We start from the raw sequence: 13,115 nt of genomic DNA, 5'->3' as shown, positions 1-13,115 counted from the left end.
TAGCACATTTGGCTGGGCGTAGTGGCTCACACCTGTAATTCCAGCACTTTGGGAGGCGGAGGTGGGTGGATCATCTGAGGTCAGGAGTTTGAGATCAGCCTGACCAACATGGTGAAACCTCATCTCTACTAAAAATACAAAAAATTAGCTGGGCATGGTGGTGCTCGCCTGTAATCCCAGCTACGCAGGAGGCTGAGGCAGGAGAATTGCTTGAACTCAGGAGACAGAGGTTGCGATGAGCCAAGATCATGCCACAGCACCCCAGCCTGGGTGACAGAGTGAGGTACCGTCTCAAAACAAACAAACAAAAAACCCAGCACATTTGGATAGGTACTATCATTATTCCTATTTTACACATGAGGAAATTGAGGCGCAGAGAAGCTATGTAACTTGACGGTGACAATGACCTAACTGAGTCAGGGCAGATCTAGGATTCTGACCTCAGTCTTCATGCTCATAATCATTATGCTCCTCTACCTCTCTGCTTGCTATTATTGAATTCATAATGATCAGTTTCCCTCCAGCACCTCCACTAGAAAAGAGACCATTATTTCAAAAAAAAAGTCTTAATTTTCAGGTTAATAAGAGCGACTCATTGATTGGACAAAGGAGAACATCTTAGATGTTTTTTAAATAAAGCGGGAGGTAGTAGGCAAGTACCAATATTCCATGCAGTAGCTAGTATTTGGGATAAACGGCTGGTACAGGTTTCTGGAGTAAGCAGTAAAAAATGTTTTTACTTCAAGTCAGAAATTTTAAGATTCCATCAATCTACACAGAACATGAACTATCTTTCTTACTGTTACCTTGCACCCTGGCTCTCTGAATTTGTGTGAGCGTAGACAGGTTACTTAAACCTCCCTACAACTTCCTGTAAAATGCGATGGAAATTCCCAGCTCGGTCCCCACAGTGGAGTCAGCTCAGTGCAAGAACGAGTCTACGGAAAGCACTCAGGCCAGAGCCAGCCACCTAGTCAAGTTGTTATTACTGAGCACAGTGGGAGGTGGAAACAATATTTAACCCGGAGACATTTTTTCCAAGTTGCTAAAAGTCAGCTGAGGGGCTAGGATAGGTACACGAGTAACTAACTACAATGAGTGAAACGGGATTAATGTGATACCAGGAGTGTGAAAAAACTGCAGTGGGAGAAGGGCTGCATTTGTTGGTGGAATTAGGGAAAGATCTGAGGAGAAGGCTTTTCTGCTAAGCCAGCTTTTCCTTAAGTGTGGAATGCACATGGTTCAGTAAGGGGAGATGATTCCAGGTGGTAGTCTGATATGGCATAAAACAACTTTGAATTCCATGGTGGAAATATGTGATTCCTTTTTCCAGCTAGGCTGATCTCATCAGGGAGAACCTCTCAGCTTGGGGCCACTAGTGACAGTTCTGGAACACATGCTCATCTGCCCTTTCCTCACAGAGAAGCCAGCTTCAGGCTCAGACCATGAGCATTGACTTAGAATTTATGGTGCTTTCATGCCATTTACACAAAGTGATACTGGTTTTCCCTGGAAAGTGACACAACATTTTCTTTACAAATTTTTTTTTTTTTTTTAAGCTAGTTGATTGAAAGAAAAATATTACATAAAGGTTCATGGATTACGGTAAATGAAAGAGGGACAGAAATTTACCAGGGACAGTGAGAGTATTCCTGGTATAGGAACAGCTTGAGTTAAGGGGCATGGGCAAAAAAGTATGTTTGGAGAGTAACAAACAGTTCAATTTGCGGGGAGCAAGTTTCACTACTGATGAATACTAAGGCTAGAAGAATAAAACTATATGAAAAGCCCATTAGTAACAAAGTTTAACAAACCTGTCAGTAATCATCGATATTCCTAAACTGCTATTTCTTACCATTTTTTAAGTGGAAAATTTTCTTCTGTTTCTGTAGATCTGAGGAGAAAATTAAGCACTTCAGTCAACTTACATCTGAACTTTTTCTTAAAGACAATTCTTTGAGGAGGATACTTCCTTTAATTATGGAGCTTAAAGTAGCAGCCCAGAAAAACTTCATTCTGAAAAGGCTTTTCTGGAAGGTAAGTGCTTTGTTTTATTTTTAATCTTTAAAGCTGTGTCTCCTGTTTACCAAATATAAGCATAAATTAAAATATAAATAAGTGTTGTCTTGTATTCTGATGCTGTATTTTTAAATGTCGATAAAATTTAATGTAGTCATGTCTTAATGCTGGATACTTTGTGATGTAATCAGTAATGTATATGTGTGTGTCGAAGGGAGACGGAAGAGAGGGGAGTGGTAGCAAAAAGTAGCTCGCATGCATTGGGTTGGCAGAGCCAACGGAGAGATATTAGGAGGAACATTTTTGGCATGCAAGATATATAGACAGTGAGATGGGAAAGCAGATTTTAAGACGTTTTTGTTTGTTTATTTTTTATTTTTTTGAGACAGAGTCTTGCTCTTGTCGCCCAAGCTGGAGTGCAATGGCATGATCTCAGCTAACTGCAACCTCTGCCTCCCAGGTACAAGCCATTCTCTTGCCTCAGCCTCCCAAGTAGCTGGGATTACAGGCGCCCACCACCACGCCTGGCTAACTTTTTGTGTTTTCAGTAGAGACAAGGTTTCACCTTGGTGGCCAGGTTGGTCTTGAACTCCTGACCTCAAGTGATCTACCTGTCTTGGCCTCCCAAAATGCTGGGGTTATAGGCATGAGCCACCACACCCTGCCTGTTTATTTTTTAAACAGAGACAGGGTCTCACTCTGTTGCCCAGTCTGGTCTCAAACTCCTAGGCTCAAGTGATCCTCTTGCCTTGGCTTCCTAAAGTGCTGCGATATCAGGCATGAGCCACTGTACCTGGCTGATTTCAAGATGTTTTATTGTACAGTTTCCTCTACTGTAAAAATATAATTAAAAAATTATTTTTGAGTATAGGACTGGTATTTTTAAAAATGTGACTCCTGGGGAGGCAAGGCAACCTCATTCTCACTCAGTAAATTACAGATGCCTCATTTTTAGGTTCAGGTGAAAGAGTTAAGAAGCCCAGGTGAGTAACCTGGTGTGGCGCTAATGAGGCCTAGGTGAGAGGGTGAGCCCCGCCTAGGGCTGCGTTCATGTTGATTGCTACATATTTTATCTTAATTCTGGCCATTGATCACATAAGTAGCTGCCATCATTTTACTGAGCAAAGGTAAAGCATGTGCACTCCCAACCGTACAAGGCAGTCCTGGCCATTTATTAGCTTCTAGGTCCTTCATATGTGGGGTGATCAACCATTTTGGTTTGCCCAGATTAGGGTGACCAACTATTCCACTTTGCCTGGGACTAATGAAATTCCTGCAATATTGGAAAGCTAGAACAGTTCCAAGCAAATCAGTACGGTGAAGGCAGATAAGCTGTAGAGAGTAATATGCCAAATGTCCCACCACACTGAGACACTGAGACTCAGGTAAGGATGACATAGTACTGCGTAGTCTAAAATGGTTGGTGCTGGATAGATCCTGTGAGGAATACGCCATCCAAGTTTTGACTCTAGAACTTCAGAAGATTGTGGAAAATATGACCAACTAAGTAAGACCAATCCATCTTGATTATGAAGATGGAATGGAATTCATGTGGAAAGGGTAAATAAATTAGGATTATCTTCTTCCCAAATAAACCTCTCCAGTCCATCCCACACACAGTATCAATTTAATCTACAACCCTGATTGTATGGGATTGCTTGTTCAACAGTTTCTTGCGACTTTCCTTACTAAATTAAGTACAGACTTTGGCTTTGGCATTTAAGGCTCTCCCCTAATCACAGATTTCAAATTTGGACAGGTATGGCCTTTATTTTAGTAGGCTGGGGTTATCAGGAAGGGGCTGTGTATTAGTCCATTCTCACACTGCTATAAAAATACTACATGAGACTGGGTGATTTATAAAGAAAGAAGGTTTAGTTCACTTGTTCCTGGACCAAACCAAGAGTCAGGCTGCTTATTCTCATGGCCCAATAATGAGACACAGATGAACTGGGAAAGAAGGGAGTTTATATCTGTAACCAGTAACAGGGAAAAGGCCTCGAAATTATCGCCAGACCAACTCAAAATTACAAGGTTTTCCAGAGCTGATATACCTTCTAAGCTATATGTCAACATGTAAGTGCATTCATCTAAAGCCATAAGTGATTAACTTCTTTTAATCTATGCCTAAGATTAGATCAGGACCTAAGGAAGGTCCTTAAGACCTTCCTCTGGGGCCTCAGTAAATTTACTTAATCTAAATGGGTCCAGGTCCTGGGGTAATTACCTTTATCTTGCCTCCTGCTAAACCACGGAGGTTTGGGGAGTTCCTTCAGACCACCAATAAACTTGTTTGTGGAGGCCTGGGGAGTTTCTTCAGACGCCCAGTAAAACTCACTTAATTCTAAACAGGTCCTGTAAAGAATTCCTTCATTATCTTGTCATGCTTCAAGGCCCAGGAAAGGCCTGGGCAAAACTCTTGGTGGGCTTTTGTTACATCCCAGGCTTTGTGTAAGGACACTGGCTCTATCAGCTTTTAATATTTAACATAACCACTCAGTCAGCGCAGGAACAGTTGTTATGGAGGCCTATCTGTTTAGCTGTTATGAAGACCTGGCCTGCCACAGACTTAGAGTTCCACATGGCTGGGAGGCCTCAGGAAACTTACAATCATGGCAGAAGGCAAAGGGGAAGCAAGGCATGTCTTACATGGCAACAGGTGAGAGAGAGAATGTGCAGAGGAAACTGCCACTTTTAAACCATCAGATCTCATGAGGACTCCCTCACTACCATGAAAACAGCATGCATGATCCAATCACCTCCCACCAGGACCCTCCCTCGGCAGTGGGGATTATAATTCAAGATGGGATTTGGGTGGGAACACAGAACCGGACCATATCAGGCTACCATCTGGATAAGGTGGGCACTGGGAAAATGAATCCAGATGTAGATGCTCCTGGAAAAGGCACAGTGCCTAAGAGTGAGAGCCATAAGAGTGAGCTAAATGAAATATCAGGATATTTTAGCATGTGGGTGAATTACACCCAGATGTCTGCACAAACATTTGGCACCAGGAAGATCTGCTTGTTTAGGGTGTGGGGATGGAGCTTTTATGGAATGTGAGGACATAAAGATTGTCAAGAGTAAAGCCAGCAGCTGGGAGAGGACTGGGAAAGGACTTAGGACAGTGCCCAAAGGGGAAGTCCACTCAGATACACTGGACACAATCAGGGACTGGATTTAAAGTGCATGTTTAGGTAGGAGAACTGAAGTACCACTTAAGGGTTAGATTAAGAAGGATGTTGATGTGTTCTCCTAATGGGATCAGCACCAGTGTTAGTCTAGAGGTCATTTAAGCATCTCCAATGTAAAAACAGGGCTGGTACCTGTGGCCTAGGCTGTGGAGCAACAAATGGATGGAGAGAAAGAGAATAAGGTTAGGACTAACAGACCCGACCCGCCACTTCGTCTTCTCTCTCACCTCTGTCCTCTACAAGATCGAGCCATGTGGGATAACTTGGATACCTGTTCTCCTTAGCTCTCTTTTCTCCCTGCTGTTTGATTTCTCTAGAATATTGTTCTTCTAATTTCTCTTGTTAAAAATCATACCCATTCATCAAGGCTAAGCCCAAATGCCATTTTCTACCTTTCTTGTCATGCCGAATGGGGAACTTTAGTACCTTCCTCCTTTTGATCTTTTCTGTCAATTCTGTGCCATAGAACTTTCTTTGATGCTTTATAATCTGCATTGTTCAATACAGCAGACACTAGCCACATGTGCCTTTTAAGCACTTGAATGTGGCTAGTGACTAGAAAAGTAAAATGTTAATTTTATTAAATTTAAGTTAATTTAAATAGCCACTTGTGACCAGTAGCTAATGAGTTGAACAATGTAGTTCTATGACATCTTTCATAGCACTTCCTCTTTAACAATTATCAGACAGGTTTCATGCCTAATCGGTGTGAGGCTTGGTGACAGGTATTAGAAATACAGCATGATTATGATACAGTTCCTACCATCAAGAATTAGCACAGATATCCTCCCTTTTACTATAGTTATTGGTACATTTTTCTTATTTATCATAATATGCTATAAGCTTCTGTAGGACAAGTATATATCTTACTTTTGTATTCTCCCTCAGGCCAAACACAATGCATGCATATTCCAGGTGCTGTAAGCTATTCATATTGAATTGCAAATCTGTTCTCTTGTGAAACATTAACCTAATCTGATGTCTAAAAATGAAGCTTTCATGATCTGTTTTATACTTGAAAACACTGCAGCCATTATTTAATACAATGTTCTTACCTGGGCTAAAACAGATCTTCTATTTCGGTAGTCAAAAATGAAAGGCCAAAGTGAATGGAGAAGAAAATAATTCAAATAGGAAAAGAGGAAGTCAAATTGTCTCTGTTTGCAGATGACATGATTGTATATTTATAAAACCTCACCATTTCAGCCCAAAATCTCCTTAAGCTGATAAGCAACTTCAGCAAAGTCTCAGGATACAAAATCTATGTGCAAAAATCACAAGCATTCCTATACACCAATAACAGAGTCAAATCATGAGTGAACTCCCATTCACAACTGCTACTAAGAGAATAAAATACCTAGGAATACAACTTACAAGTGATGTGAAGGACCTCTTCAAGGAGAACTACAAACCACTGCTCAAGGAAGTAAGAGAGGACACAAACAAATGGAAAAACATTCCACGCTCATGGATAGGAAGAATCAATATCGTGAAAATGACCATACTGCCCAAAGTAATTTATAGATTCAGTGCTATCTCCATCAAGCTACCCATTGACTTTCTCCACAGAATTGGAAAAAACTACTTTAAACTTCATATGGAACCAAAAAAGAGCCTGCATAGCCAAGACAATTCTAAGCATAAAGAACAAAGCTGGAGGCATCATGCTATCTGACTTCAAACTATACAAGGGTACAGTAACCAAAAGAGCATGGTACTGGTACCAAAACAAATATATAGACCAATGGAACAGAACAGAGGCCTCAGAAATCCCATTACTGGGCATATACCCAAAGGATTATACCCAAAGGAAATCATTCTACTATAAAGACACATACACATGTATGTTTATTGCGGCACTATTCACAATAACAAAGACTTGGAACCAACCCAAATGTCCATCATTGATAGACTGGATAAAGAAAATGTGGCACATATACACCATGGAATACTATGCAGCCATAAAAAAGGATGAGTTCATGTCCTTTACAGGGTCATGGATGAAGCTGGAAACCATCATTCTCAGCAAACTAACACAAGAACAGAAAACCAAACACGTTCTGCATGTTCTCACTCATAAGTGGGAGTTGAACAATGAGAAGACACGGACACAGGGAGGAGAACATCACACACTGGGGCCTGTCAGGGGGTGGGGGGCTAGGGGAGGGATATCATTAAGAGAGATACCTAAGGTAGCTGACGGGTTGATGGGTGCAGCAAACCACCATGGCACATGTATAACAAAACTGCACATTCTGCACATGTACCCCAGAACTTAAAGTATGAAAAAAAAAAGTAAATGGGTAGTCTCTCTATTTGGGATCTTTCTACACTTTAGTGGAGTCCCCCTTGGCCCTATCCCCAACCACGCCATCAAACCCACTAGCCTTATGTTCTTCTGTCTAATCCACAACCAAAATCTATCCTCAGATTTGTTTTCACAAAATTAGCATATATGACTAATAAAAGTCAACATTCTTTAAGATTTTTTAATTTAAATTGTTATCATAGCCTTAAGGTAAAGCAGTGGTTTTTCAACTTTATGCTATATTTCTTGGAAAACATACCTTCTGTGAAGCTCCCTTAGAAACCCATACTGGGGTGGAGAGATTAGGGCCATTGTCTTAGTCTGTTTTGTGTTGCTGTAACAGAATATCACAAAGTTGGTAATTTATAAAGAAAATGAACGTATTTCTGACAGTTCTGGAGGCAGAGAAGTCCAATATCAAGGTGCTGGCATCTTGTGAGTGCCTTCTTGTTGTGTCATCCCATGAGAAGGCAGAAAGGCAAAAGAGCATGCACAAAAAAGGGTAGCAGGGGGCCAAACTCATCTTTTCATCAGAAACCCACTCCCACAATAATGACATTAATCTATTTGTGAGGGCAGAAGGCTTATGACCTAATCAACCTCTTAAAGGTCTCACCTCTCAACATTATTGCATTGGGGATGAGTTTCTAAAACATGAACTTTGGGGGCCACATTCAAACCACAGCGTTCTGCTCTTGTCCCCAAACATTCATGTCTTTTTTACATACAAAATACATTTATTCCATCCCAATAGCTCCAAAAATCTTAATTCATTCCAGCATCAACTCTTAAGTCCAAATTACCAATTGTCATCTAAATCAAGTATGGTTGAGACTCAAGGCAGGATTCATCCTAAGGCAAATTCCTCTCCAGTTGTCAGCCTGTAAATCAAGACAAGTTATCTACTTACAAAATACAGTGTTGGGATGTGTGGAGGATACACATTCCCATTCCAAAGGAAGCTATAAGCAAGAGGAAAGGGCCAAGTAAGTCCGAAACCCAACAGGGAAAATAATATTGTCTTAAAGCTGGAGAATAATCTTTCACTCTTTTGCTTAAGAAATGTCTAAGAAGTTTCAGACTTTCCCTACAGCTGTCCTCTTTCTCTGAACCCCCACCAGCATCACTTTTAATGCTCCAATTACTGCAGTCTAGGCTTTTTCTAGGTTGCTCCTCCAAATTCTTCGAGCCTCTATCCATTAACCAATTCCAAAGCCACTTCCACATTTTTAAGTATTCCTTAGAGCAACAATTCCACTTCTGGTACCAAAATCTGTATTAGGATTCTCCAGAGAGACAGAACCACTCAGTTCTCCAACTCACATGCCAGTCTCCTCTGAAAATACCTTCACAGACATAACAGAAATAATGCTTTACCAGTTTTCTAGGTACTCCTAATTTAGCCAAGTTTACACCTAAAATTAACTGTCACAGGCATCTCTAATTTTTGGTTCCTGTAATAGGATGGAAAATTATACACATATATAATATACATTTTATGGATATAAAATTATAGATATGCTGTAATATAGAGTGATATATATTATAGATATAAAAATATATATTATACAGTTTTTTCCCTCCCTTTTAAAATGAACTTTATTGAGGCATACTTTTTTCTTTTAAGTGGTCTTTATTTTTTAATTTTATTGAAGGTACAATTTATGAGAATACGTTTTCTTTTTTTTTTGAGATGGGATCTCACTCTGTCACCTAGGCTGAAGTGCAGTGGCACCATCTCGGCTCACTGCAACCTCCGCCTCCTGGGCTCAAGTAGCTGAGTAGCTGAGTATTTCCCAAGTAGCTGAGACTACAGGCACATGCCACCATGCTGGGCTAATTTTTGTATTTTTTGTAGAGATTTCACCATGTTGCCCAGGCTGGTCTTGAACTTTTGGACTCAAGTGATCCGCCTGCCTTGACCTCCCAAAGTGCTGGAATTACAGGCGTGAAATTACAGGCCGAGAACACTTTTTCATAGATTGACTAAACTCTCAGGTTTTAGAAGAACAGACACATGTCTGTCTGTTTTGCTCAAGATGTTATCTCATTATCTAGCATACCTGCCACATAGCTGGCAATTAGTAATTATGCATTCAGTGAATGAATAAATGAGTAGATAAAATATGTTCTTTTTCTAGTTTAAATTTTTTCCACTGGGCACGGTGGCTCATGCCTGTAATCCCAGCACACTGGGAGGCCGAGGCAAGTGGATCACCTAACTAAGGTCAGGAGTTCAAGACCAGCCTGGTCAGCATGGTGAAACCCAGTCTCTACTAAAAATACAAAAATTAGCTAGGCGTGGTGGCATGCACCTGTCATCCCAGCAACTTGGGAGGCTGAGGCAGGAGAATCGCTTGAACCCTGGGGGTGGAGGTTGCAGTGAGCCAAGACTGTGCCACTGCACTCCAGCCTGGGCGTCAGAGCAAGACTCCATCTCAAAAAAAAAATTTTTTTTTCTTCATATGATTTTTTTTCCATTTTTAAAAATTGTGTCAAAATATACATAACACAAAATTTACTTCCTTAATCATTTTTGAGCATACATTTCAGTGGTATCAAGTTTATTCACAATATTGGGCAGCCATCAACACGATCATCTCCAGAACACTTTTCATCTTACAAAACTGAAACTCTCTACCCATTAAGCAACAACTTTCCATTTCTTTCCCCATCCCACCCCCGCAACCCACAGCCCCTGGAAACCACCATTCTATTTTCTGTCTTTGTGATTTTGACTATTCTACATACCTCATATAGTTGAAATGATATAGTATTTGTCTTTTTGTGACTGAGATTTCACCTAGTGCAATGTTCTCAAGTTTAATCCATGTTGTAGAATGTATCCGACTTTTTTTTTTTTTTTAAGGCTGGATAATATTCCATTGTATGTATATACTACATTTTCCTTATCCATTCATCTGTCAATGGACACGTGGGTTGCTTCCATGTTTTAGATGTTGTGAGTAATGCAGCTATGAACATTGGTATGCAATATATCTCTTTAAGACGGTGCTTTCAATTCTTTTGGGTATTTACCCAGAAATGGAATTGCTAGATTGGATGGTAATTCTATATTTAAATTTTTGAGGAACCACCATACTGGTTTCCAGTGTCTGTGCTATTTTCTATTCCCACCAACAGTATATAAGGGTTCTGATTCCTCCACATCCTTGCCAACACTTGTTATTTTGTGTTTTTTTTTAAATAGTAGCTATCCTAATGGGTGTGAGATAATATCTCATTGTAGTTTTGAGTTGCATTTCCCTAGTCATTAGTGATGTTGAGCATCTTTCATGTGCTTATTGGCCATTCAACTATCTTCTTTGAAGAAATTATTGTGGTATAATTTACATGAAATAAAATGCACCCATATTTAAAGATACAGTTTGAAGAGTCTTGACAAATGTCTCTATTCATGTAACTATTAACACTACTTCAATCAAGATTTAGAGTGTCTCTGTCACTCCAGAATGTCACCTTGTGCCCTTTGGCCGCCAGTTCTCTCACACTCCTGGCCTCGTGCAACTATCGATGTGCTTTCTGTCACTGTAGATTCATTTTGCCTCTCTTAGCATTGCACTTACATGGAATTCTACACTAAGTACTCTTTTGCATTTGGCTTCTTTTGGCATAATATTTTTGAGATTTTTCCATGTTGTTTTAGGTATGATATTTTATAAATGAAAATTCTTGAATCAGTGAGCAGGTGGGAGGTCATAATAACAAGTGATACTTATTGAACACTTGTTATGTGCTAAGCACTGTTGAAACTTTACAAATACATACAACTCCTTGAGGTGATATTATTAACGCCATTTGAAAGATGAAGAAACTGAGTGACAGGGAGTATAAGTAATTTGCCAAATGTCACACAACGGCCAAGTGGCAGAGCTGGGATTTGAGCTCAAAGAATACAGCTCCAGGGTCAGTCTGTAAAACTGCCACACTATGCTAATTTATCAGGCACTGGGTAAGCCCAAGCACTTCTTCTTCTTCTTCTTTTTTTTTTTTTTTTTTTGACGGAGTCTCACTCACTCTTGCCTAGTCTGGAGTGCAGTGGCGCAATCCCAGCTCACTGCAACCTCTACCTCCCAGGTTCAAGTGATTTTCCTGTCTCAGTCTCCCAAGTAGCTAGGATTAGGGATTACAGGCGCATGCTACCAAACCCAGCTAATTTTTGTATTTTTAGTAGAGATAGAGTTTTGCCATGTTGTCCAGGCTGATCTAGAACTCCTGACCTCAAGTTATCTGCCCACCTCGGCTTCCCAAAGTGCTGGGCTGACAGGCATGAGCCACCACGTCCGGCCAAGTCCTTCCTTCTTTCAAAGCCCAAGCACTTCTAAGAGCATCTGGTATACATCCTGCTTCTCTTCCTCTTTTTCCTTTCTCCAAGCCATTCCCAGCCTCTTCTCATGCCATATTACCTGAATAAGGGGACATGCACACTTTCTAAACAAAAAGCCTAAATTGTCACTAGTAAACCAAAATCCTGGGGAAAAAATGAACAATAGAGGAATAGAAAAGAAAAGCAATTACATTACATTTCTCATTAATGCCGACTTGCCTGATTTCATGGGCCAGCGCTTATTTTCATGCTCGATTTCTCATGAGACTGGACAGGAACACACAAAAAATGGGTTCCCCAGCTCTAAGTCAGTGTTTGTTTGGACAGAAATGGCAATCTACATTTCCACTGTATTACCAGAAGAATCAATATTGTTCTGCACCATTTCCATAACATAGCGTAGTGCTGTACATTTGTTTTTGTGTTAGTAAACATTTTAAAACGAGAGCTTGCTTATTCTTTATATCCTCACAAAGGCCAAATTACTTTGGAAAGGCAGAAATTATAGGAGCCCCATTTTTCAAGGTGACTGAATGAGTTGCCTGAGATGATACACCTGCTTCTGGATGATTTTCAAGGTTAATGGTCAAGCTAGGCCTAAGTTGCATCTCCCAGCATTGCCCTGTAGCCCTTGCTCTGGTCACCAGGACAGTGGTCTCTTGGTTGTAAGTAAGAAGTATGTTTCCAATTTGGGTTATGCTAGTATTAATGGGAGATATTGTAATTCATTTCTCTAATCAAAGAACAAATTATTTCTTCATATTTTTAGTACATGAGAGTAGAGAATTTTAACAACAGATACCTTAATTACTGTCTTTTTTTCCCACTTGCTTTTACAGACCAGTGACCTTTTCTATTTCCTAGTAAACAAACTTCATGAGTACTTGCCAGAGTCTAGGGATAAGAATGCACTTCAAAATCAAAGCCAAAGGGTTGATGAGCTGGTGTAAGTACTAACTAGATAATCATCGATTTTTTTTTTTTTTTTTTTTTGCTAGGGTGTTAAAGATAAATGGAAGACACTGGACAACATATATGCTATGTTAATGATTAATGGCACTGCAAGATTTTCTTCCTGTGAATTTTATTTATTTATTTATTTATTTATTTATTTATTTATTTTTTCTTGAGACAGAGTCTCACTCTGTTGCCCAGGCTGGAATGCAGTGGCACAATCTTTGCTCACTTCAACTTCTGCCTCGTGGGTTCAAGCAATTCTTGTGCTTCAGCTTCCCGAGCAACTGGG

The 13,115-nt window shown here is 40.1% G+C and overlaps 1 protein-coding gene across 2 annotated transcripts in view; it reads left to right on the top strand.

Moving 5' to 3' along the window:
* The window catches only part of C11H12orf56 (chromosome 11 C12orf56 homolog), a 109,144-nt gene that overhangs the window by 77,371 nt on the left and 18,658 nt on the right, over positions 1-13,115 (top strand). For both annotated transcript variants that reach the window (XM_025403723.1, XM_025403722.1), the window contains 2 exons: positions 1,893-2,037; positions 12,709-12,815. In XM_025403723.1, the coding sequence (XP_025259508.1) occupies positions 1,893-2,037; positions 12,709-12,815 (252 nt within the window). The remainder of the gene's footprint in view (positions 1-1,892; positions 2,038-12,708; positions 12,816-13,115) is intronic.

The sequence above is a fragment of the Theropithecus gelada genome, chromosome 11, assembly GCF_003255815.1.
Source record: "Theropithecus gelada isolate Dixy chromosome 11, Tgel_1.0, whole genome shotgun sequence".
Classification (NCBI taxonomy): domain Eukaryota; kingdom Metazoa; phylum Chordata; class Mammalia; order Primates; family Cercopithecidae; genus Theropithecus; species Theropithecus gelada.
Note: the sequence above shows the minus strand (reverse complement) of the source record. Positions and strands in the feature narration are given on the sequence as shown.